The sequence below is a fragment of the Thalassophryne amazonica genome, chromosome 23 (assembly GCF_902500255.1).
Source record: "Thalassophryne amazonica chromosome 23, fThaAma1.1, whole genome shotgun sequence".
Lineage (NCBI taxonomy): Eukaryota > Metazoa > Chordata > Actinopteri > Batrachoidiformes > Batrachoididae > Thalassophryne > Thalassophryne amazonica.
Genome location: NC_047125.1, coordinates 19,486,900 through 19,514,158, shown reverse-complemented (window position 1 = coordinate 19,514,158; position 27,259 = coordinate 19,486,900). Strand labels below are relative to the sequence as shown.

Genomic DNA, 27,259 nt, shown 5'->3' with positions numbered 1-27,259 from the left:
GTATTATTTCACACTTTGAATGGATCAAAACTTCACATTTCTAGTTGTCTCAACTTTTTGGCAAAATTTAGTTGGCCTGACTCAGAACAATAAGTTGAAGGAACTAAAAGCAAAAATTATTTTTTACAGTGTAGCCAAGCTAGCGGGAACGTCTTTTCAGTCAGGACCCAGGCCCTGCCATCCTGCTACATATATAAAAAATTTCACCCTCTGTACAGTTGTCATGAATGATGAAATGAGCTACAGACACAAGACCTATAACAGTTAAAAACTGTTGTTTTTAACATGGGCTTCTACGGTGGTTGACTTCCACGTTGGCTTCATTTTTCAGCACTGTACCACCAACTAAACTACCAAACCTTATCCAGCCCCCTGGCCGCCAGTTTGAGACCTGTCTTAATTGTGCGCAGGCATAAAAATGGTCCCAAACACAAATCAGGCTTGAGATTAAGCAGGCAGGAAGCCAATGAGGACCTTATTTCACCAGAACCTGAAGTAGGTGTTCCCAAATTTGCCCCCTTGTCACCAAAAAAGCCCCCTCGGTATCACTGACGGTGCGCATTCGTGCGCCTCTCCGCGCGTAACGACACCGGGAGCGTGTTCCTTTAAGAATGTCAGGCGGGTGAGCCCCTTTTCCTGACGCACGGGCTGGCATGCAAACATAAATTTAGCAGCAACGTGTTTGCTTGCGGCTGGACACAATTTGTTGGAAGCGAGCGCGAGGTGTCACGTCGTCCCTGGAAGTTGGTGGCTGAGTTTTACGAGACTGTTTAAAAAAAAAAAAAAAGTGGAACCGTAGCGCGGCGCGCCGTGAAGAGACTGAGCCGACCGCTGACTGGGAGCGCAGTCAGCAACTGCTCGTCTGCAGTTTGCATTTCATTTGTCAACGTCAGAGGATGACAGGGAGCTGTTTGTGGACGGCTGGGCTGCTTCTCCTGGCTGCCGCCTGCCTGGAGGTAGGCTGCGCACATACAACCAGCTTTGCGCATTCATCCTGAAAATACGCTCCACTTGTTGCTGTTCTATTTCTGATAGATTCCCAAACTGGAGATCGCTCTAATTAATGATATTCGCCTTGTGTCACCAGGAATTGCATCCAAATAAAGGTTTCAGTCATTTTGCACGTTGTCTTTACCATCAACAAAGTGATGCTGGAGCTGTTCTCCGCAAACGTGACAGTGGAACTAGAAGGGCACTCTGCTGGGAGAAGTGCACTTTTAGTATTTTAAAGGGCTCCAGAATGATTTTAATGGAAGATTTACAGTGAAATGGGTTGGGGGCTTGATGTTAAATGATCTTTAAGTGACACATTTCTAGGTCTGTGTGTGCTGCAAACACTGTTTCAACCAAAATTTCAACTTACTGGCTTGTTTTTAACTTGTGTGACATATGTCGCAAAACTCCATATTTGGACTGCCATTTAAGCTGAGAGACACGCCCACTGTGCTGGTGCACCCTGTGTGACAGTGGAAGATTGACTGGAAATTGGGCACCGCAGTCTCGTTCTAGGGCGGGCGCTAAAGTGGTAAAATATGACACATATGACATAATTTCTCTACTTCTGGGGGGAAAAACATGGCATTTTCAATGTTTTTTTTTTTTTTTTTGTATATATTGCACAATGGAGCACAGGTCCCCATAAGTAAAATCTCGCAATATCACGCTCTCATCAACAAGGGTGTGTGGCTATATATATATATATATATTGGCCATTTTTCAGAAAATATGATTGATATCATTGATATTCTTCATTTTGCATCACCAAAATAAAGTAGAGCGGAGAAGGATTTTCTTTCACCAAAACATCAAATCCAGGCTTGCATCTCAGATGTACCTTCTGGCAATTTGTAGTTGAACTTTCAAGTGTTCTTTTTAAGAAAATCCTCCTGTATACCACTTCATCATGAAACTGTGTAACTGGGGCTACAAAATGCAAAGCTTGCACTGTGCACAATTTCTCCAATCACAGCCACATAAATCTATAACTTCTTCTGGGTTGTCTGGGTGTCTTGGTGGCTTTCCTCACTCTTCTCTTTCGTCACTCAGTTTTTGAGAACTGTCTACTCCATGCAGATTTCCCATTGAGTGCCACACTGTTTGTATTTCTTCATAATTGATGTAAATAAAGTCTGAGACATATTCAGTGGCAGCTTTACCATCAGAGAGCCTCATCCACAACGACCACAAAAGACTCCAAGCTGTCATGGATGTTAAAGGGTTTTAAGAACATGGTATATAAAGTTTTGATCATGGTAATTTGGACAGTTTCTGGTGTCATTATGATTTAAAAAGAGTAAACACAGTTTTTTTGAGACGAAATGGCTTCACACAACCAATAACCATGAGTGAAAAAAAGATCTTGTTATTCATATTCTCTGAGAAATGGAAAAAAAAAATAAAAATCTGCCAGGGTATACAAACTTTTGAGCACAACGATCTCTCTCTCTCTTTTATATATATATATATATATATATATATATATATATATATATATATATATATATATATATATATTCAGAAAAGCCCCACAATATTCCAGTTCCAGGTGTGACCCAACTTTCACGAGAATCAGGTCATTGCTAAAATGCTTTTCTTATAATGTTAAAAATACGTTTCTAAATTTCTTGGCTTTTATCCAGGTCCTGCTAGAAAGTTACTGTCATCACGGCTCAAAATTTCTGACCACTTTTGTAATTTACGATTTTTAAAAATTGCTTTGTAATTTCTGGTTTGTGCCATAATGTAAACAAGTAAATTGCTTATAAGGGTAAGGAATATAATGGTTTGGCTGTCAGCCCATCTTATTTTCACAAAAAGTTAACTTCTCAAATGAATAAACAGTCAAGACCTTGCTTGCCATTTTGAACAGCTTTTATCACCATCTTGTGGGTGTTGTGAGCATTGCAGGGCTTCTGTTACATATCCTACTTGAAACCCAAAATTCAATAAAAAAGGCATTTATAAATCTCAGAAATGCATAATTTATTTATTTTTTTGGCACACAGAGCTGTGACCTCCCTGTGTTAATGTATAAAGACTTTGAGAGTTTTATGGTTCTTGAGTTTTTGTTGTACAGGTGGAAGAAAGAACAGCAATTTCTCTTGACAAGCAAAACTTAAAATTATGAAAAAAGTATACATATAATATTGACAGGATCTGTTTCACATTTTCAAAGAAATTAAAATTATTTTACGTTTGTCACAAGATTTAATGGTTTAACCCAGCCGTATTAGCAACTGAAAATTAGCACATTCATAATTCCACGAACAAATGAGCAAACAGTGGTGATAAAAGCTCATAATGAGGAGAAAACAGGAAAAAACATTGACTTGACCCAAACACTCGACAAATGCGATAAACGTGAGATGCAGAATATTAAGCTGAGTCATTCTGTCTTCCTCACTAGCACATACGCTAAAAGTTTCTTGCTAGGAGACATGAAATGAAATAACAATCTTGAACGGTCACAGCTTACATTAAACCCTTTTAAAGTCAGTACACTTGTCTTACACTTATTGAGTCATGCACTGTTTTTCTTCTCTCCTCTAGCTAACAAGAACACGCAACAAGCTAGAGTAAGCTAAATAAATGCTGACACACGTCGCATAGCGGAACAGCAAAGACCTGTTTTAAGGAGGCTCCAGAGCAGTTGTTTGGACTGGAAGCAGATCTTTAAAACTTACAGAGAAAACTGTCAACATGTGAAAATGACTGTGACAGGTGCTGGTGGCACTTGAAGGTGATTTGGAGATTGGCTGCCATTTAGCCCAGCTGACCACATTCACACTGGAATCAGCGCGTGTCACCAACACAGACGCGCTTGAGACTTGGCAGCAATTTCCGATGTCCAGTGCTGTTGCTAAAATAATTATACACAAATACCTTGCGTGAATTTAAGGGTTTGATGAAAGACTTTTTGATTAAATTTGGTTTGTGTACTGTAGGTTAGTTTACTACTGTTAGCCAGGTTAGCATACCTTTGCAGCACAATGTGGGAAGACAAAAATCATTTTCAGTTATTGCCACATCACTATAATGAGGATTTTATTGGAGATTAAAGGCACTTTTTTAAGAGCTACCTTCAGTGTTTTAGAGGATTTATGTATTCCTGTTTTCAGAGCTTAACATCAGCTTTGTTCAACTTAATTAGCGGCATCGTCCAATATGTTTCCAAGGCGACACCGACTTCTGCGTGACATCAAGTGTCTGTGATTGGACTGTGTTGTGTCTGAGAGTCAATATGACCCACTGGAGTATTTCACTGAGGAGGTCATGCGGTCGCCAACGGATGACAAGCTGCCCTGTCTGTGCAGCATGAGTCAGCGCTGTATCTCTTTGCAACACAGACGTTAGAATGACTTGGGTGCTTTGCTTCACAGGCCGAACATCAACAAGCCCATGACTCCCGGGGTCTGTGCTATGCGTTGGTCTTTCTTTTCATCCTCACCCTGCTTTTACTTGACAAAAGAATGACTCTATTTGTGTTGTTATTGGACATTTTGAAGCGTGTGATTTGTGTGTGGTGGGGAAAATGGCCAGTGGCTACAGCCTCAAATGAAATAGCCCTTCCATTATGGCTGACACATTGAGATACCTCGAGTGATTTTTGAAAGGTCTTGTTGCTCTTATTGCCACAAAACATACTCTTCACACCTTTTCCTCGTTATTGTGCATCAGTATCAGTCTTAACTTGTAGGAATGTGAGGCGCACTGCCAAGGTGCAATGCCTTTAAAGTTCAAATTAGTTAAAATTGCACCACTCACAGAGCTGACCTTTGTATAGGCTAGCGGTGACTGTGCTAACAAGGTAGGAGAAGCTAATGCTAATGGCATACCTGTCAGAAATTTCAGAACTTTCAGGCCAAAAAATTTAGTTTTGTACAAAGGCCAAAATAAATAAATAAATAAAAGCCTTGGATAGAGAAAAGTTTGCTTTCAAATACAGCTGTATGGTGTGTTTTATATTCATACAAAGTGCATAATAAGTGCAGCTAATGACATGGCTAATGCTAGGGAAGTCCAATGTGGCATAAATTCAATATACTGTAAAATGAACATGGATTTAGCCCAATCCCACATTTGTACAGCTAAAAGCAGCATTTATTCTTTTTTAAATTTAGAGTTGAAGGAAAGCAAAAGAAGCACCTGTAATGATTTGATAACTTCCTGGGTTAGTGTTTATGTATGTTAAGGTCATTTTATTTTTGATTGAGTGACACCAGAAGTCTTTCATTTGTTGTGTTATTTAGGCTTTTCAGTTGTTCACTTACTTGTGTGAAGTGCCTTGAGGCAACCTTGTTGTGATTTGGCGCTATTTCAATGAAAATAAATTGAATTTCAGCAGATTTGTATCACTTTCATTCATTGCTTATTTGGACTTTCTGCCCTTATGACTATTTTATTTTGTTCATTGTTCTCTTGGTTTTCTTGGATAACTTGCTTTATGAGGATGATAATCCCCTTTAACCTCCATTATTTCTAATGCTGGAAAATATTGATTGCTTCACAGAGAACATAGCAAGGAACAAGGAATGTGACATTCATCTTCGTCATACCCTCCATCACAATGTGCGGTTGTTAAACTCGCCATTCTTCCTGTTACTCAATTGCTCAGCTGGAGTTCAAAGAAAATTGGCTACAAAAGCAACATATTTTATATTTATTCAAGGAAACGGCCCCCTCTCAAACCATGAAGGCTCGGAGTAAAGTGCATTTCTGTTCTCAGGATGGGGAAGCTTTGGGGTCTGATGGCAGTATTAAGTGGGGTCATGGCGTGCAAATGGTCCCAGTTGAACATCCGTCAACAACAATATCTCTCATACTCCATAACGCCGTCTCCGTCTTGATTGCTTGATCACGAAGACTGCAAACTATCCAATTAGCTTTCATAAATGCATTTGTTGTGGACACAAGTGGAATTGGAAGTGAATTAATTTTGAGAGGAATTGGTCCCACTTGAGAAGTAAAAGAAAGAACATCTGGCCAGTGATGGATGGAGCAAGTTTTTGGAGTGCGTTAACAAGACCGACTGTTTTCAGTTACACTGCAAAAGCCTTCATACTCATCTTATTGTTCCCATCTGGCCTTAATCTGAGGAGTGAGACTCTGGGTTTTGCCTGGTGTGGAAATGCGGAAGTGTGTGCATGTGCAATGTTGCTACAAGTCCAACGCCAAAATTCGCTGGTACTCATATTTGCCTAGATTGCCAGTGTACCTATGAAGTGATTCACCTTCATGCAATGCTAACAGCTTTCCTGGAACAGCAGCAATTTTTCCAACGTGTCCACTTCAGGTGTGCTGGGATGCTACTCTTTCATCCCTGGAAACCAGAGAGCAGTCATTCATTGCTAGAATCTGTCCAACAACAAGTAGTGTCACCCTAATCCTGGTAAGCCTGAGAAGGAAGGGGAAATGCTACAGAACAGTGAAAGAGATGGACACCAAGAAGTCAGTTCTGTTAGTACGCTAGTCTCAAGTTAAAATTAACCAAGGTACCCTTGCGAGTTTCTGTCCTTCTGAGATGTCAACTTGAGCCTTCAATCAGTTTCTGAGTGGTATAAAAGTTCCCCAAACAAAAAATAATTTTTTTGCAGCAATCTAAGGGTTAAATGTGCAACCTAGGATGTGTCTCCTCTAATATTGTGTATTTCGTGCATCTGTGATGGTCTTGTGCCTGTCACATTCCTCAGCAAGATGAGTGTAGAGTAAGTCTACAACTGTTTACGCCGGAGGTGAGAGGATGATGCTAACCTACATTAGAACTTCCACAACTGGGCAACAGTAAATTACAAAAACAAAACAAACAAAAAACAAGCACACACGGGGAAATCTCATTTTCCAGATGTTGTTGTCTGGTTTTGGAAAAAAAAATTGTTTCAAGGCAGAAATAAGTGCAGCTAATGTGGCTAATAACATAGACTCAAAAGAATGACTCATTGGATGAAGTCAATTCAGTTATGAGCAGGATTTCTATGTAATAAATGTATGTTGCCCCAACTTAAATAAAGCACATCCATCAAGATAATTTACTTTAATTTAGTTGGGACTACATATATTTATTAGATGGAAATCTAATCCAATGAGTCCGTTTTTTGATACATAATAGTTGCAATGCTAAGCAAATAATTCATATCAAAAGAAAGTATAGTACCAGTGACAGATCTGAGGTGGTAGAGACCCAATGGTGCCAGTGCTTATGTCCAGATTCCGTAGTGTGAAATGGTTGAGAGCTTATGACCCTCCTCTAGATGGGACTCCAGTCCATTGCAGGATACTTCTCCAGCCAAGGCTTTCATCCATTTCCAAGTTACACAGACAGTTTGCATGACCAGGAATCAAACCAGGTCTATTGATAATCCAGCTCTTAATCTCGTTCATCTACCTGCTCAACACGTACAGATGCTGATGGAAAAGTGGCATTGCCAAAAAGGAATTTTACAGAATGAGCTTATAAAATAAAGCCTGTCCATCCATTTTAGTGAATTCAACCGTCTCTGCTGTTGCAATTTACAAAACTGTTAATAGAAATTTCCCCAATTAGTTTCAACAATTTCCACTTTTTTGACGGTTCAAGCAGCTGATGGCAGAACCTGACAAAAGTGCTTTTCATCTTAACCCTGTGAGCCTCATTTTTAGCCCACATGAGGAATTGATGAACAAACCAGGCCATGTGAAAATATGGCTTTGCTCTTCCAATCCCAAATCTCGTGCAACTTGATAGTGTTGTTCTTGTTTGCTTTGCAATCACTTGATGCTGCTTGTTAATAACACGGTGCGGCTGAGTGCCCAAAGAAGCCTGTGCCAGAAAATGGCGTAGCTCACTGTAATCATATTGCACGGCTGTGCCAGAGTGTGTGCGAGAGGGCATCAGACGGCAGTATCGATATGCATCATCCGTTGTGGCGGTTTCATGTGACTCTCGGGGAAAAGGAATGATCTTGCCACACGTTTCAACAGATTTTATGGTGGAGCGTTGCCACGCATTGATGAAGTGCTGCCAGCAGATGGCAATATTACAACAGAAGGTCATTTTGTACAGGTTCTGCCTGTTATTGATAGGCTCTCCTTTTGCAGGTTGTCATCCTCTGTTTTTTCTTTCTTTCGTTCTCTGAGGCCCTCCTCAGAATGTATTGTTGTCACTGCTGATCTTGATCTCAAAAGCCAAGCTTCTGGCATCCCGTCCTGAAAAATTTGATCATCCTCAGCTCCTTCCTCTTCATCAGCTTTTATCTGTGTGTCTTCCCGCTGGAGCGACTCAATCTTCATTTGTAGCGACGGGGCCTCCGTGTAATCATCTGGTGTCCACATTTTTCAACCGACCACAGGACCTGCAGTCGATCAGCCCCGCCTTGGCTTGCACACGTGTCTCTTTCTGTCCCTGCCTCGACCTCAGATCAGTCCCAGGAGTGGGATTGCAACAGGAGTGCTGGGGAGTGGTTCTAACGAGAAGGGAGACGTAGCACTCGGGCTCCCTCGTGATGCCTAATTAGAGGGGAGGACAGGTACAACAGGAGGTTTGTCCGTGTGCTGGAACGGTACCATGGAGCGTTCTCAGGATGTGGGAAGGAGGTAGATCAGAGGGAAGCAGAGAGGAGAAACGGGAAAAGGGTCAGATATTTTAGTTGTGTAGGAGAAAGCATCTGCAAAGAAGGAAGACATCAATAGTCAAAGAATGAATGTGTCATCACAATTCCACTCACAGTTAGAAGTTAAAGCTTTCATCCGTGTGGGAGGGACCATCTCCAGTCAGCAACTGAGTGCCCTGTTGTGGAGGAGCCGTAATAAGGGTGGGCTGTTAATGAAGTGCACGTGATGTGGATTTAGGTAACAGGAGGGTGACACAATGACAAAACGATGTCTGTCAAAAGGAAATGGCATGAAACATTCACAGACTGTAAAGGGCCAAGCAGAGGAAAGCCGTCATGGTAAAGAGGAAAAGCGTAAACATCCATGTGTCATTTCTTGGAGCAACAAACTGAGATGCAGTAATTCCAAATCAAACTGACAGGCATGAAGAACAAATGCAAGATCCGCTGCCTTTCCAGCTAATCCCACACATCTAGGACGGGAGGTTCGAAGGAAGAGATGATTGACGGACGGTCCCCGGTGCTGGTGTCTGACGGGGTCTCCGCGGTCAGCTGAGGTCAATGTTGGCCGGGCTAATGGTTCTTCCTGGGATTCTCACATCTGCTTCTCCCGCGACCACATGTGTTTGGAGTAATCACCACGCTGCCACAGCTTAACACAAGACCCATCTGTTTGATTCCTGGAGTTCCGGCAGCGATGAGAATATTTAGAGCAAAGTCGTGCAAATGGTGATACAAGCACCAAAGTTGGCACAAATACTCTGTAGACATTACTCTTTTGAAAAAAAACGACTGGCCAGTTGAATTTTCAATAGGCAGCCAGGTAGGGGTCAATTGAAGAATTATACAGGGGTCAAAAATACAAATGCTCAAATAATTTTGAAAACTACTCCACACTATTTGTCTGATGTAAAGATTCCAAAAGGTATAGTTTGGACTATCTATGCCCGAATGACAGGGTTATGGTGTTCAAAAACAGCAAAAATTGTGACAAAGGTCAGTTTCAGTTTGTACAGGGGTCAAAAGTAACGTTGGCTCCAATTTTTGGTATAAAAAATGATGCAACTTATTAGTTGAGTTAACAGGTTTTAAAAGGAATAGTTTAGACCTGTATCATGCTTAGTTACGGGGTAATTATGTTACATGTCATGAATCCAATGGACGTTGACCTTGTTGACCTTTTACTTGGAGACCAAACATTCAAACACAATCAAACCTATTCCATTTATTGATCTATTAGCTCAACCAATAATTTGCAATCACTTTTTATCAAAATTGAGGAACTTTAACTTTTGACCCCGTACAAACTGAAACTGCCTTTGTCACCGTTTTTGCTGTTTTTACCCCTAACTCCTGATCATTCAGTCATAGATAGTTCAAACTATACCTTTTTGGAATCTTTACGATCAGACAATAATGTGGTGTAGTTTTCAAAATGATTTGAGCATTTTTTAATTTTGACCCCTACCTGGCCGCCTATTGAAAATTCAAGTGGCCAGTCGTTTTCTTTTCAAAAGAGTAATGTCTAAGGAGTATTTGTGCCAACTTTGGTGCTTGTATCACCATTTTGCACGATTGTTTCAGTTATCTGCTGCACCACTAACCATTCATAGCACAACAAACCAACAACACACCCCGATGCCGTATGTGCTTCTCCTTGATTAGTCGAGCTGTGTTCATATGACCACGTGCCATTCCTGAGTACCAGATACAGCAGCTGCATGACAGACTTTCTGGGCTCTAGAAAGAGCTCTTATCTTTGCATGGTGATGGAGTTTGTATATGTGAAGTCATCTTAGGGGTGGGAAGCTTTATGTGCCTCTTTTCCACTGCATGTGGCATAAAACAATCTTGGGTAGATTCTGTAATCAGGGGTATGGCTTAAATGGTGTTCCACTAAGTTGATTGGGTGTAGGTGGAAAGTGTGCTTTAGGCTATACTGATCAGGAACAATGATCTGCTTCCAAAGTGTCAACAAAGTGATATCATTAGTATTTGTGCATTGTTGGTTGGAATTGCACTTTCTCTACTGGAAGAATAGCATGTGACTGCAACTGAAGCTATCCTCAGCCATAAGAAAGTAATTGTTTCAGAGTGTTCGCAAAATGGCAAATCCCCTCCAAAGGCCAATTTTAATTCAGGGCTGCTGCTCAATAACGTTGCCTCAACCAATCTTCGCCTTTTAAAATTGTGGTCCCAGCTTTCGATACCAGAAAAGATAGAAGAAACCTGGAGAGGAAACGCTTCACTGGAAAAGATCCATGGCTACTTTGAGAAGCTCGGGATGGTCATCTGGGTGGTTGCGAATCAGGATCCATGGTGTTTGACCTGATAAATTTGAAAAATGCACCTCATAGGTCTATTGTTGCATCCTTTGGCTCCCTTGACGACAGTCTTTTCCCTCACCGTGGTGTTGCATTTGAAGTGCCACTGTGGAATTCTGTTTTAGCATACCTCTCTGCATTGACATCACCCACACTGCCGTCTTGCTATGATCTCAGTGGGGAATGTGGGCCGCTCACTCTTGCTTAAACCACTTCTGTTGGATTCGGCGCCCTCGGTCTCCGATCCTGACTCATTCCTCCCATGTCTTCCGATCTTCCTGATTACAAGAATTCCCCTGAAAAGTCAGATCCAGCCTGGGAAATTGCAAGATGTGACATTTGAACAGTCATTACTCTGTGCTCTATCCGCTCCTTCTTACATGAAGCTCTTTTCAACAAGCCCTTTTGTGCTTTCATTCATGTATTTTTTTTGTCTTATTTTATAGTTGGAATAGTTGGGCTTGTGTTGACCGGTGGACTGAGGATCCCACAGTTAGTACGAATATTTATCAAAACTACTTATTCACCGACTTGTATTGCAAAGATTGTATTGAAATGTGGAGTTGCCATCACATATTCTCCTCTCTCTATGTAATGCATTCAGTCAGACTGCAGTTACGGGAGGTGCAAAGTCCTCATGACAGGATCAAAGCAATAAGCAGTCAGTGATCAGGATCAAAGGGCAATGATCAGCATCAAAGATGAGTGCTCAGGATCAAAGGCCAATGATTCACATCTAGAATGAGCGATCAGGATCAAAGGCCAATGATTCACATCTAGGATGAGTGCTCAGGATCAAAAGTCAATCATCAAGGTCCTATAGCTATAAAACCCAGGCTTGTTGTTCAACCTGGTTGTACTCCAGTTATTGGATCGGTTCTCCTGTCAACACTCGATACTACTTTTTTAGGCAAAATAACCGCTTAAATATTTCAGTAAAGACTAGAATTTCATGTGACTTGAAGTCATGATAAAAGATAAAACAGTGACATCTCTTCCTGATTTAGGCAGCCTGCGAAATCAAATACAGGATGTTTGATTGGCGGCGAGATAAGGCAGGGTTGTCTTCGCTATAAAAATGATGGGCTGCAATCAATGCCGCGTGATGTGTAAGACGAGTGCAAGCTGACAGTAAGTGGCACGGAGGGCAAAGCACGGAATGTGCCAGCCAACAGCTGTGTGATGGAACAGGTACAAAGTGCTCATCTTGCATGAGAAGGTAATCGTTCGCTGCAAACCATTACACAGTCACAGAGGGAGCGAATCTGTGCCAAATATGCACAGCTATCCGTCAAGTCAACAAACGCAAACATACTTTGGATCTCAAACAGAATGAATGAGTGATGCGAGGATTCGGAACAGAGGCGTGTTTGTTACCAAGTTTGAAGGCAATCTGCCAGCTGTTTTCTTGAGTTATCTTGTCCACACATGCACACACCCACACACACAAACACACACATGCCAGCAAAAACAAGCAACTGCGCAATTCCTTTTTACTTCTAAGCTGCTGCACAGTTGTGTCGTCTCACCCAGTGTTCATAAAATGTCGCATTTCAGTTCCGCAGTACTACTGGCGGTAATGCCACATACCATTAAGAAGCACATAGCAAAAGCAGTTTTCGCCATGTTAGCCTGGCATAGCATGTTATTGCTCACGACAGGACAATATATCATAAAAGGAAACAATTAGCTGAACTTCTTGTGTGCTGAAATTGTGATGCATTTGTTGATGTTGAATGCAAACATCAAGTGCCGCCATCAAGCTTCTTCAAAGGCAACATAGACAATACACTGTTGACTTGGGACCAGGGTGACATTGTCGCACTCGGCCAGAAGCCATGTAGACAAACAAAAGACTTATTAAATGTTAAATACTGCGATGCAATAATGATACCGTACAGACTGTAAACAACCTGTGACAGCATAACCTGGAACAACACAAAGGGGAAAACTGAAAGATACACTGATTAAAGCATCTTCTTTACTATTAGCCTTTATGATGTCATAAAGTGGGTATTATCTAGGAGGAGTGAACAAACTTTTTTGCCTTATCTCCCTGTTTCGGCACAAACAGTTTTGTAAATGGTGTGTGTTTTGTCTCAAAATTTAATTTCATGCGCACACACACATGCAAAGTCACACATTTTCCTACACATTTGGAAAAAAAACCCTATTTCTTCTAGTCAGGAACTTAGCATTTTTTTTCACCCGATACACAGCTGTTTGTCCCTCTGTGGGACCTGTCCTTTGACATATTTTGCATGCTGTAAAGTGTGCCTGTTGCTATGGATAAACACAAGCTGATGGGGCCACGATCCATCAGTCAAATCTTCTGCTGGTCTACTGTTGAACTACAGAGAAGCACTTTAAAATTTAAAGTCTCTTGATGTGAGGTCCTCCGTAAGTTAGGGTGCTACTTTTGAGTTTGGAGGTTATCTTGTGTTTTCTTTGGATTTTTACTTGGGATTGTGGTGTTTTCAATGACTTCACAGACTCGGCCATCAGATGTGTATCTGTCTGAGGAGAAAGTGTTGAAGTTGGAGAGAGATCCACTTGTCTCTGGGTCCTTGGCCTCTGAGATTGGGACACGCCTGGGAAGGATTTATGGAGTCATGAGGTCATTGGACAGAGGTTTTTGGCAATGCTGGTATTTTTACAGGAGGACAAAAGTTAAGTCTTTAGGGTCCTGTTTTCCTATCGTACTGTAGGCTTGTGAGACTTGGTTGCTAACCAGTTATCTGAGCAACAACTAGATGTCTTTTGCACTCTTTGGATGATACTTGGGTACTGCTGCGATGACTTTGTGTCAAATGAACAGTGACCTAAGGAGAGTAAGATCATGGCATTTGATGCCATGTTGGCTAACACGATGCTAACGGGCTAATTTTAGCATGAGCTGAGTGCTTCCATTCTCAAGGTCGATCATCCGGGCATTTAACCTCGAGGGGCGGATTTCCTCGCTGAAAACGTCGCCGAGTTCAATACAAATACATGTATTTATATTAACTAACGTTAATACACACTTTTGTTTACATTTGTTGTTATATGTATTTGTTAATACAGTTACTGTAGGGTTAAACGGCGCTATTGTACTTTATACGCTAGTTATTGGCTTTGTTTAACCTTGTTGGCTAACAAGGCTAATTAACGGCTAAATTAACGGTAGCTCATCGAGCTATAGTTAGCTTACTTTTGTGATTTACACTTTTATTTTACATGGTGTAGATTTTTAATGGTTCTTCAGTCATGGTTCTTTAACAGATATCAACAGATAGTATCTAGTTTGAGGTTTCCACTAGAAAGCATGTAAGTATGGATTGTATCTTCCCTATAGTAAGTAGCAGGGTGACTTTAGATAGATACCTAAAACATATCATAGTTTCTGTTTTTATAATGAAATAACCATATTTATAGCTTAGCCTACTAGCTTTAATTTAGTTTTACAACAAGTCTACAATAAAATAAAATCATTTTCAAATATTTTATTGTTAAAGTTTTAGTAACTTAACAATTTATAGTTAATTAAACCTATGTAAATCTAGTTTATCTATGAAATGCTAAATTGTAGCCCATGAACAGAACTTGCAGTTTTGCATTATGGTACAAATGTCGCGGCTGCACTCTGCGTTGTGTTGTTAAGACTCCGCCCATTCTCTCTCCTCGGGACGTGAACTCACGATCTCCGGCATGGAAGTCGGACTCTCTAACCAGAAGGCTAAGAATCCTTTTGACCTGTTGGGAGTGAGGTTTATGAACTACATCTGCACAGTGACACCTGCTGGCCTGTGTTACATAAACTCAATTAAAATGAGTGAATGGAATGCACTGGAAATACATCACCAACACTTAAATGCCCCAAAACTTTAAATGCACTTAAAGGAACTGAGTTGTTATGACAACAATTCATTTTTGAGTTAGTTGAATGAATGGAAATGAGTGACTATAACTTTTGTCAAAGTTTGAGTTACATTAACTTAATTATTGTATTAAAATTGAGTGTAGCGTTATAACTTTGCTTTGAGAAACCTCACTGCATATCTCCAGGTAATTTTACATGTTGCCTGAAAAAATAACAATCTAACTTTGTTTGGTTTTTGAGTTTTTCACCATACAAAGTCACCAAACAACTAACGAACATATAACAGACACATAATTTGGGCCTTAGAGAATCATGGGACAGATGAATCCCAATCTTCCTCTGAGGGAAATTCATGATTGCACCAAGACTTGTGAGAATTGGCTGAAAACAAATAAAGAGACGAAACCTTAAGTCTTTTGGAGGAGGTAATGATTATCTCATGTCACGTCTTGAAAAATACGTGACTTTTCTCCATGTTGGCAACAAGATCTTCAATTAATCCACAATAATCCATTGGTTTATAATTTAACACTTCTTTTGTTTGACTCCGTTATGTCTACAGGCAGAAGACAAACTGTCCCAAGTCCCCAGAAGAGGTGACAAAGAGCTTTGACAATACAAACTGGATGCTGTAGTGGGAATAAATGTGTGCGGCGGGTCTAATTTATTTCCCCCACAGCACGTAAACCCGTTAATCGGAAGCCAAACTCCCGACAGTTGCTCGATCAGTCAGCCTCCGAGAATATTATAGCTGCACCTTAAACGTAATGTAACTGGCAGAGGATATCTTGATGTAGCAGCTTTGGAATTTACCGCGTTTGCCCAAAACGAACAGAACGGCGGTCTCTCCTTATAGCAAACGATGCTCACTCGCCCGCCTGCCCCGGTGTTCCTGCTATACAGTGCACTGTTGTAATTGCAGTGGCTAATCTGTGCTGACAACAAATACTTCTGCAGGAGAATATTTTCCTTAAAGGCAGACCGAGCTCGCGGGTCGCTAATTTGTGCAACAGATGTGAATTTGGGCAGCGCTTAGCAAACATTTTGGTTTACATACAACTGGGATGCTGAAAGTGTTGCAATACATCAGGGTGTTGCTCCTCTTCGAAATGGCGTATTAGTGAAAACTCAGAAAATGAATTAAAGTGGGTATGCAGGCGCACAGCAGCAGAAGAAGCTCATTTTCAACAAACGGTGCCAAAACTGTCTCGCTTGTCGATTTTTGTGCAGCGCAGCCGTAGGAGATGCTTGCTCCGACACGCTGCTGTCATTTTGTAAAAAACTAAACGTGGGAGCTTTTCGTTTCATTCTGTATATTTATCCGCTTGACATATTTAGTTAATGCTCGCCTGTCAGCGGTGCCGGACACATTTACGTGCAAATCCCGTCTCAGTTTCCTCCTGCTGGTGCACTTCTCACGATCACTTTAGGCCTCACGCCATGCAGCTTGACAGCTCGCCGTGGCCTTGTGTGCCCACTGGCTGACTCATTAACTCCTGCTGGGCTCTGCTCCTCTGTGGAGGGTGGGGGTGGGGGTGTCATCCATAGCTGCTCCCTTTTCCTGGCTCTGCTTCCCATGGGTCAAAATGGCTGCACCCGGGCTGTAGGTGCGCGTGCATGCCCAATGGGGGGGGGTGGATCTCCCCACATCACTCCACGGTGCCATGAAGTGAAGGTGTGAGCTGCACACACAGCTGGATCCGGCCCGTTGAGTTGTAAATGATTTCCTCCGCTGCACTCAAGAGGAAGAGAAAGAAACAGAAAGTTTGTCCAGAGGCTGATAAACTGTCATGTCAAGATCAGCGGCGGAAATTACACCTCTAGTTCAATGCAGCAGCTTTTTGCAGCAATCGTGTGAAATGGTTTTGAATCTTCTGAGAGCCTGAAAAAAGTGTTAAGTGAGCTCCATTTCAAAAACTAGAATGGCACAGAGGGAGCATACATACGTCTCAAAATAACATCTGTTCATATGGCCTTCGTTGACATTTCCTTATGATTTCTTGTAATTTCTTTTAGCTTTTCCCTTTTTGTTCAGGTTTGCCAATGTGGGTCCAAAATGGATTTGGCGCACATTTTACACCGGGTACCCTTCCTGACGCAACTCCACATGACATGGACAATGGGCACGAGTGGTCTTGAACCAAAAACCTTCTATTTTAGAAGCAAACACACAAACCATTTTTGCCACTTGCCTGCCTCTTCTTTTGATCTCAAATTTTTTTAAATATGAAGTTTTACTTTGATCTCTTCTATAGCACCACCATACATTTTAATAACTGAATGGACACAATGTTTCTGTGAAGGCTCTCAGTTGTCCAGGTGGTTTCCATAGTAGAGAAGCTTGAATCTTCGACTGGACTGGGTTGCTTGACACGAGGACATTTCACTTCTAATCGCAGAAGCTTCCTTAGCTAAATTTCTTGCTCTGGTGGTCTGACTTCTGTCTTGACTCTTGTAGAGAAGAAAAACAGAAGCCAGCAAAAGCTGGAGTTTTAAACTTAACCAGACACTTCCTGCCGAGAGGCAGCCTGCTATAGGCTAGTGACTAACAATTTCTCTAATTACCACCTATTGTGCTCTAGTTAGCACCCTCCTAATGACAGGGCAGCTGTCCCTCCTAATGATGGGACTGACGGCTCTCCTGACGAATCTGTTGGTAATGAGTCATTCACGTTGTCAGGAGAGTCATCAGGAGAGGCCCATCGTTAGTCTAGTTAGTCCCATCATTAGGAGGGACAGCTGCCCTGTCATTAAGAGGATGCTAACTAGTTAGAGCAATTGTTAGTCACTAGCCTATAGCAGGCTGCTGGTAATGGGTCATTCACGTCATCAGGAGAGGCATCAGTCCCATCGTTAGGAGGGACAGCTGCCCTGTCATTAGGAGCGTGCTAACTAGAGCACAACAGGTGCTAATTACAGCAATTGTTAGTCACTAGCCAGTAGCAGTCTGCCTCTCGGCAGTGGTGTCTGGTTAGGTTTAAAACTCTAGCTTTTGCTGACGTCTGTTTTTCTTCTCTACAAGAGTCAAGACAGAAGTCAGACTACCAGAGCAAGAAATTTAGCTAAGGAAGCTTCTGCAATTAGAAGTGAAACATCCTCCCCTCAAGCAACCCAGTCCAGTCGAAGATTCAAGCTTCTCTACTATAAATGAATGGGCAGTCCTCTGCTTTGTTGTGACAATTCTCAGCAAAAGGTGACCTTTTCTTTTCTTTCTGCTGTATGAACCAAAGATTTTGTGGAGGCGTGGTCAGTTATTTCCTGGATTTAAAGGGGAAGTAGAATATTTTACAGCCTTTCACTCAGGAAAAAATTAAATTAATCTGTACATTATTGATTTAGAACATCATGGGTCATCGGGCTATTTAATGTAATTGTCAGCGCAAACTTAAAACTCTCAGTGGACTCCTTGACATCACTGAACAGGCAAAAATGTCACTAGAAGTGTCTGGTACTGTGGAAAATATCCCTATAAAGATAAACATGCACATTTACCTCAGTAAATGTAGATTAAAAAACTGTTAATGATTGCTGATTACCTTACCTTAGCCTCGCCATCCTCCACCGGTTGACTGCCGTTGAGGTGCTGTCTTTTACAGAACAAGCCTGTCATTGGGAGTTTACTTGTAATGCCTCAGTTAGGTGAATGTAAGTGGCTAATTCTGTAATTGGTAGTATTAAAAGGTTTCTTTCCATTTAAAGAGGTAAATGTGCACGTTTACCTTCACAGGAATCCTTCCATGACAAATTGTTGGTGTCAATAAGTGGTTTGCTGAGTCTTTTTTAGCTTGTTCTGTTCAATAAAATTAAATAGCTCATAACATTGTTTGCATTCTCAATCAATATTGCTCCAAAAAAGTTTTCATTTTTTGTCCCAAGTGAAAAAGATACCTAAAATGTTAAAAAAAATAATAAAATAGAGCATAGGGTGTAAAATCCCAGTTTCCCTTTTAGCACAGCTACATTCACCAGACCACATTCTTGTGACTTTGTGACTTTCAATTAGCGTCTAATATGCTTAAGGTTGGTTGGCTAAAACTCTGCCAACAGAGCGCCGTGCAGCACACAGTAATCCAGTTTGGCTGCTGGACCCTCACTGAACTTGCACGCTCCAGTTATCTGGATGACGCAAGTGAATCTGGGCCGATCCACCACTGGTGTGTCATTAATACCAGGCACACCCAGCTGTTGTCATCATGCTGCTGTTTGTGTGGTTCTTTGTGTCTTTTGCTCAGTGGCAATCGTCATCTGAGCACAAACGCCACGGTTCAGTCCTGAAATAATAAAGGTGTCCAAGTGTAATAATCTAAATATTCCCAAACCAGAACAGGAAAGGTGGTGCCAAACTCACTCCAATTTATTCATGTCATTTTCATCAAATGGAAACGATTATATTTCCACTGGACAGAGGTTTCCAAGAGCCTGTGACCAATAAATGAGCTTTAAATGAATTTTCAACCCATAAATGGTTTGTTCAGGTTCGTGCTGTTAGGAGAAATGAACAAGAGTCTTTTGGCTGTTCCTGTTTGTTTGGGGTCACCACACTGGTTTCCACAAGTTTTATAGTACAGCAGATAAGTGAATATTTACTGAGGGATCCTTCAAATGGTGATGCAAGCATCAAATTTGGCACACATACTCCTTAGAGATCTTTTAAAAATGCAGAGTGGCCACATGAACTTTCAATAGGCGGCCAAGAAGGGGGTCAATTGAAGAATTACACAGGGGTCAACATTTAAAAATGCGCCAATCATATTGAAAGCTATACCATATTATTTGTCTGATCATAAAGATTCCAAAAAGGTATAGTTTGGACTATCTGTGAATGAATGTTCTGGAGTTATGGGGTAAAAACAGCAAAAACACTGAGGAAGGTCAATTTCAGTTTGTACAGGGGTCAAAAGTTAAAGTTGCTCCAATTTTGGTAAAAAGTGGTGTAAATTATTAGTTGAGTGAATATGGTTTTAAAAAGGAATAGTCTGCATCATGTATCATGCTTTGTTATTATGTTACAGGGTAACATATGTCACATGTCATAGAATCCAATGGATGCCAACATTGTTTAACCTTTACTTTGCAAACCAAGCATGCAACACAGTCAAAACTATTCCATTTATTCATCCTATTAGCTCAATCGGTAATTTGCACCACTTTTTACCAAAATTGGAGCAACTTTAACTTTTGATCCCTGTACAAACTGAAATTGACCTTTGTCACCATTCTTGCTGTTTTTACCCCATAACTCCAGAATATTCATTCACAGATAGTCCAAACTATACCTTTTTGGAATCTTTATGATCAGACAAATAATATGGAATACCTTTCAATATGATTGGAGCATTTTTAAATTTTGACCCCTGTGTAATTCTTCATCTGACCTCTTCGTGGCCGCCTATTGAAAGTTCATGTGGCCACTCGGCATTTTGAAAGAGTAATGGCGAAGGAGTACTTGTGCCAAATTTGGTGCTTGCATCACCATTTGAAGCATTTTTTCAGTTGTCTGCTGCACTATTATGTCAGACACCTGACTTGACAAAACTGCAGATGTTGTAGCCGGAGGTATTAATTTTTAAAGTAAAATGCCCAAGAGACAGATTTTTTTTTTTTTAAATTTAAAATAAAAATCTCAAGAACATTTCAATAAGACTTAAAGATGTAGTTTTCCATCATTGCAATTCCACGAAATGCGCTTTCTGCTGTCCTCAAATGCGAGTAGAGTAAATCCCAGTATACGTGCTCCAGAGGCCTCCTCATCGTATATATCAAAGTATTCTCACCAATTGGTTCGTATGATAACATAATAAAAGTTAAGTGCGATATTTGTGCATATTCCAAGGAATTTCGCATTCGCGTTTCACATTTCGTCATCAGAATCGTACATTCACGTCAGCTTTAGGATTCGAATAACAGTAAAAATGAATATAAGATGACTTGCCACATTAGTTTTTATTGTTCGTGACATCATCACAGTCTCCTGAAGGAAAAATATGCAGGATATTTATCAATTTGGCTGAAAAGTATGCAAAAATATGTGCAAATCTTTGTGCATTACATTTATGTTTTACTTTGAATAGTTCATGAGAATACTTCATATATTTTCTTAAGATGGACCTTATCTTGTTGATAGTATTTCAATAGTTAAATTGGTCACTTTTACTTTGTATGTACAATAGTGTTCAGAATAATAGTAGTGCTATGTGACTAAAAAGATTAATCCAGGTTTTGAGTATATTTCTTATTGTTACATGGGAAACAAGGTACCAGTAGATTCAGTAGATTCTCACAAATCCAACAAGACCAAGCATTCATGATATGCACACTCTTAAGGATATGAAATTGGGCTATTATTAAAAAAAAGTAGAATAAGGGGTGTTCACAATAATAGTAGTGTGGCATTCAGTCAGTGAGTTCGTCAATTTTGTGGAACAAACAGGTGTGAATCAGGTGTCCCCTATTTAAGGATGAAGCCAGCACCTGTTGAACATGCTTTTCTCTTTGAAAGCCTGAGGAAAATGGGACGTTCAAGACATTGTTCAGAACAACAGCGTAGTGTGATTAAAAAGTTGATTGGAGAGGGGAAAACGTATACGCAGGTGCAAAAAATTATAGGCTGTTCATCTACAATGATCTCCAATGCTTTAAAATGGACAAAAAAAAAAAAAAAAAAACAGACGTATGGAAGAAAACAGAAAACAACCATCAAAATGGATAGAAGAATAACCAGAATGGCAAAGACTCACCCACTGATCAGCTCCAGGATGATCAAAGACAGTCTGGAGTTACCTGTAAGTGCTGTGACAGTTAGAAGACGCCTGTGTGAAGCTAATTTATTAGCAAGAATCCCCCGCAAATTCCCCTCTGTTAAATAAAAGACATGTGCAGAAGAGTTACAATTTGCCAAAGAAACACATCAACTGGCCTAAAGAGAAATGGAGGAAATATTTGTTGGACTGATGAGAGTAAATTGTTTCTTTTTGGGTCAAGGGCCGCAGACAGTTGTGAGACCGACCCCCAAACTCTGAATTCAAGCCACAGTTCACAGTGAAGACAGTGAAGCATGGTGGTGCAAGCATCATGATATGGGCATGTTTCTCCTACTATGGTGTTGGCCCTATATATCGCATTTACAGGTATCATGGATCATTTGGATATGTCAAAATACTTGAAGAGGTCATGTTGCCTTATGCTGAAGAGGACATGCCCTTGAAATGGGGGTTTCAACAAGACAATGAATCCAAGCACACTAGTAACCAAGCAAAATCTTGGTTCCAACCCACAAAATTAATGCCTCGCAGATGTGAAGAAATCATGAAAAACTGTGGTTATACAACTCAATACTAGTTTAGTGATTCACAGGATTGCTTAAAAAGCAGTTTGACATAATAGTTTTGAGTTTTTTAGCTTCAACAGCAGATGCTACTATTATTGTGAACACCCCCTTTCTACTTTTTTTTTTACTAATAGCCCAATTCATAGCCTTAAGAGTGTGCATATCATGAATGCTTGGTCTTGTTGGATTTGTGAGAATCTACTGAATCTCCTGGTACCTTGTTTCCCAGTTAACAATAGAAATATACTCAAAAACCTGGATCATCTTTTTAGTCACATAGCACTACTATTATTCTGAACACTACCTCTCCTTGGCACTTCTGTCCTTTCCGTGATAATGCATTCTTCCTGCTGAGCTAACTTCCTAAAAGATTAACAGGTACCTGTCCACCTGTTCGAGGCATCACATTTACAGGCACTGGGGAAGTCTCACGGGGACAGTTGGATTTTAATCCTGGAAACAGTAATCGAGAGCCGCTAAAGGGCACACTGCTCAATTTGCAAGCGCATCTGTTTGGATGCCACCTGAAATATCTCATTGGTATGTTCCAAATGGGACTTATTTGAAATTGCAGTCTTGTTTTTTTTTTTTTTTTTAAATGGGTTTTTTGAGCGCTGTTTTTGGCAGTCTTTTTGCAGAGGTCATACCCTTGGTCTGAGTCACTGTGGGGTATTGGGTATCGACACCAGGTTGGTTCTGTGAGTTTGTGTGCCGTCTGGCCCTGCGATAGTCTCAGTGTCACCTTGATATCTGCAGCTGACATGCAACCCACAGAAAGCCATCTCTGTTACACACACCGCAACAATGGAAGGCAGCTGGGCCCACATTTGAAGCTTTTGGTTGAGAGGCAATTTTGGAGCTATCAGATTGAAACTCGAGCTGCCAGAGTGAGTCGATTCTGTCAGGAATTTCTAAGAAGGTTGTGCACCACTGAAAGCCAACTTTCTTAATGTATGAAAACAAAGAAAACCTTTCTCCACCAGAGAACCTGTCACAATGGGAGCTGAAGATATCACTGTGATATGTTTGGCATCTCAATGTCCCAGCCGATTTTTAAAAAAGACATATTTGAGGTTGTTTTTATCAAGCTACTCTGGTAGTTCACATGGCTTCAATGTGGGTTTTTATTCAGTAATTGGATGATGTTTGGTGTAATACTATTCATTACTTTCAGTGTTACTGTTATCTTTTGTGTTTGAGTTTTCCAAATCTGTTTTGAACTTTTCAATCTTTTTTTTTTTGTCACAGTAGGTTCAAGAAATATTGTTTTATTGCATTATAATAATACGAAATGATGTTGAGCCAATCACGACATGGGCCCTTCAATGAAAAAGGATGTTTTATGTGTCATTGCTACAAGTCATTGTTTGACAAATATGTACTTTGCCAACAACAATGCTAGCTGAGGAGCACCAATGTGTGAGTCAGATTATTATTGCTATTATATGAGCTATTGCAGTGGCTCACTGGCCATATCATCCGTCCTTTCAGGAAGCCAGTGTGAGCCGTTTTAAAAACAGATATTAAAATTTGTAGCTAAGAATACCCCATAGACATGGAGGTGAACGATCCTGAAAACATTTTTTTGGAATCTAAAATCTGGGCTGTGTACTTGAAATCGAGGGCAGTTTCTGCTGATCAAGCAGGAAAAAAAAGGTATTATTGGACATATTTTGTGCTATTCTAAATTTTTCCTTCTCATCATGGATTGTTGTTGGTGACTTTTGATCCTGATCACTCCTCTTTGATCCTAATCAGACATATTTGCTCACTGGTCTTTGATTATGATCATTCATTGCTGATATCTGATCCAGATCATTGATTTGTTTTTGCTGGACTTTGAGCCACTTCTTTGATTCTGATCACTCAGCTTTGATTGCTGGTCTCTGATCCAGACCTTTGATCCTGATCACTCTTTGATCTATATCTTTGTTCCTGATTGCTCATCCTTTGTCGGATGGCTTTGATATGGATCTTTGATTGTGTTCAGTCATCTTTGATCCTTGATTCTCATGACTAACCTTTGGTCACTGGTCATTGATCCTATTCACTCCTCTTTGATCCATTTCTTTGATTCTGATGTCTCATTTTTTTAATCCTCATTGCTGTTCTCTGAACCTCACCAAGCAGACTCTGTTTTCAACAATATTTGTCCGTCTTGCTTTGATCCTTTAATCAGGATCAAGAGGTGAATAATTTTGATTTTCGACCTTTGATGCTTATTGCAAGATGTCTTTCATGGTATTTATTTACTTTTGTTCCCAAGATACCCCATTGCTTTTCCACAGTTATCAGCAACCTGTATACTACTTGACTAGTTACAGTTATGCCGGTACTTCTGTTCTTTTACTGTTACTTTCATTTATTCAGATACCTTTAGTTTTAACTTACCTTTGGTCAGTGTTCAAATGAAAGGTCTACTTCTAAATCTGGATCCACACCAATTTGTAATGTCTTCCTCAGCCCACGGTCTTCCTCTCCACCTGGACTTTGTTCAAGTCTTTGTGTGATATCCTGCTAAAAGACGAAGAACAAGCAGGAATAAAAACATAACCTCCTCAGTGGAGGTAATTAAAACATTATAGTGCCTTGCTTCTATGAACTTCCATATTATTTGAACTTTGGAGACTCAACACTCCCTCCTGACAGATATTGGCGGTGTATATTCTCCGAGTACACCAACAGCTTTAGTTTTTGCTTAATGTGGTCATGTTATGCAAAATCATTTCTTATTGCTCCCATTAATGTGGTTATGGTTTCATTTTAACCATCCTGAAAGTCTTGGAATTCTCTGTGGATGGCGAAACTAACTTACCATGATTTTGTACCCATCCGCCCTCCCCTCAGACTCATCATGAGATCATCTTATGTTTAAGTGGTGCCTAATGGATGAAGCTTGCAAGATTAGGAGCAGAAATTCAAATCTGAAATCTGGTCTTTTTAGTTCTGCTGTCCGAGTGAAAGTTTTCTGCATATGCACATATCTAATTAGTGTCAAGAGAAGGACATGCAGGGGGAGACATTCAGTGATTCTCCTGCAGCGTCATAGCTTTGCCCGGCCGTGCCAAACCCCGCTTCCCCGCTGAGAGACGACCACGGCTGCACTCTCCAGCTGTGCAAACACAGCTGCTTTGCAGAGAACATGCTCGTGTTCAACCTGAGCCAAATCCAGTTATTTACCCTGCCCCAAGCCTTTTACAAAACAAAACAAATGTTTAATATCAGGAGCACAATACTCATCCGCGTTAATCACTGCATGCAGCACAAGCTGGCACAAAGCTGCTGCTGTGGGTTCTTACAGTCAGAAAATTTCTCGGGTTGTCAATTTGATTTCTCCTCAGTTGTGTGTCCGTGGGTCATTCTATTCTGAAGCTGTGTTCACATTATTGCAGTCCTTCCTTCTGCACGCCGTATTCTTTGCCACCCCAGATATATTGGTGGCGCTATACTTTCTTGTGTTTTGCATATATTGCAACACGTTTTTGCTTGGTGCACTTATCTTGGATGTTAAATTATTTTATAACAACTGAAGCAGCTGCATTGAAAAGTGGACAGGACTCCTTGCATTTTTGTACTTGCTGCAACCACAGCTGTGTAGTCAAGTCGCCTACTCCCTAGTGCTTGACTGGCATTGACGAAACACACCTGAATTAGTTAATGAGCAGTGGGTAGAGCAGGGAAGAAAACTTCTAGGAAGAAAACTTAAGCAGACCAGACTCAGGGGTGTCACCATCTGCTGTGGCCATTCGAACAAGGCAAAGTGTTGAGACTGAGAGAACACGCAGTGACTGAAATGCCGCAGCCACACAGTCGTTTGTAGTCAATTGCTGACAGTGACAGGATTGAAATGGAAATGACAAGATAAAGATTTGCGTCCCCAATGAAATAGACTGCACTAGTAAGTCAGTGTACCACATCAATCTATGCAGCAAGAGATCTCACAGCTCAGCCCAACCCGGACATACATCCAGCCGCTCCCAAAATAGTACCCATCATTCAGCAATTGATGCTTCCGAAGCTCAAAAGTTCCAGTATAGTCTGTACACACTTGGACAGTTTAGCAAGCTGACAATACCATGTGTGCTTGAATCCCAAGTCTTTCATTGGAACACTGGGCCGGTTAAGCTTCCGGCAGACATCGTGGTTAAGATTAGTGTTAGGGTAGGTAACCATAGTCATCATGAATTCAAATCCAATTGCATTTTTTCCACAAATCTGATTGGTTAAGCGTGTGAGATTTCAGACTGTATAATATCGGGGTAACTGTGGCAAAATATTTGACCATTTCACATTTGGATGTATTACTCCGCGCCCTGACCGGTGTTCTGATGAGATGTCATTCCTGTCGAATGTCATTCCTGTCCTCCACGCAACTGTGCATGCACACGCATGCGCAATATTGTCAATACTGTCGATTTATGCGATGAGATGCACAATTCAATAGAACACCGGCTGCGCGCACTGCTAGCTGTTAGCACTGTTAGCTGAGAGCGAGAGAAAGTCGCGTACCGCTGCCGCGGCCAAAATGGGTGAATTTAAGCTACTGTGCGAAAGTATTGAGGTGGATTCTGACACAGAATTACTGTTTCACATTTGACGGATTTGATGGATTTTCACATTTGATGGATTACTCCGTGCCCTGCCCGCTGTTGGAGCAACGCTGCCTCGGCTCGACGGTAAGCCTCGCTGACCGAATTACCTACAGAAAAATAAACCCTGTAAACGATGGAATTGAATTACAATGGGAATAACCCCCTTGTGTCTGATGATTTGTGGACGTTCATGCTGTTATATGTTATATCTTTTTTGCAGCCGTATAACCAGCATGAACGCCCGCAAATCATCAGACACAACAGGGTTATTCCCTAAATGTCCTGTGTGAGTTTCAGTTCTACAGGGACACTGGCGTCAAGGCTCCGCTGCATTTGGCTCACTTCATGCTTGGTCCAGAATGACCATACCTGCAGTTTTAGGACTTGGCTTGGTCGTGTTTGACACTCTGTGAAGCTCACGGAAACTCTTTACACGGGATGTTTTCGTGCCAAACAAAGCTTGGTCCGCACTTTCGACAAGCATTTCTGCTGAAAGGCCAGTTCTTACTGTGTCGCAGTGTTCTTTGTGTTTGTTGAGAACCGCCAGAGTCAACAAGATGAGATTCATTCCA

The 27,259-nt window shown here is 41.0% G+C and overlaps 1 protein-coding gene and 1 long non-coding RNA gene across 6 annotated transcripts in view; both read left to right on the top strand.

Moving 5' to 3' along the window:
• Window positions 1-659: 659 nt before the first annotated feature.
• The window catches only part of adamtsl3 (ADAMTS-like 3), a 128,115-nt gene continuing 101,515 nt past the window's right edge, over window positions 660-27,259 (top strand). For 3 of the 5 annotated variants that reach the window (XM_034164039.1, XM_034164042.1, XM_034164041.1), the window contains exon 1: window positions 666-956. In XM_034164039.1, the coding sequence (XP_034019930.1) occupies window positions 897-956 (60 nt within the window). In that variant the 5' untranslated portion in view covers window positions 666-896. Of the gene's footprint in view, window positions 957-27,259 lie in introns of all 5 variants that reach the window. The other 2 variants (XM_034164044.1, XM_034164040.1) reach the window with 2 other exon arrangements.
• Window positions 9,401-19,612, top strand: LOC117504574. Its single transcript, XR_004558832.1, has 4 exons — window positions 9,401-9,494; window positions 10,116-10,117; window positions 17,709-17,713; window positions 19,558-19,612. It is a non-coding gene; the product is annotated as an uncharacterized LOC117504574 (long non-coding RNA).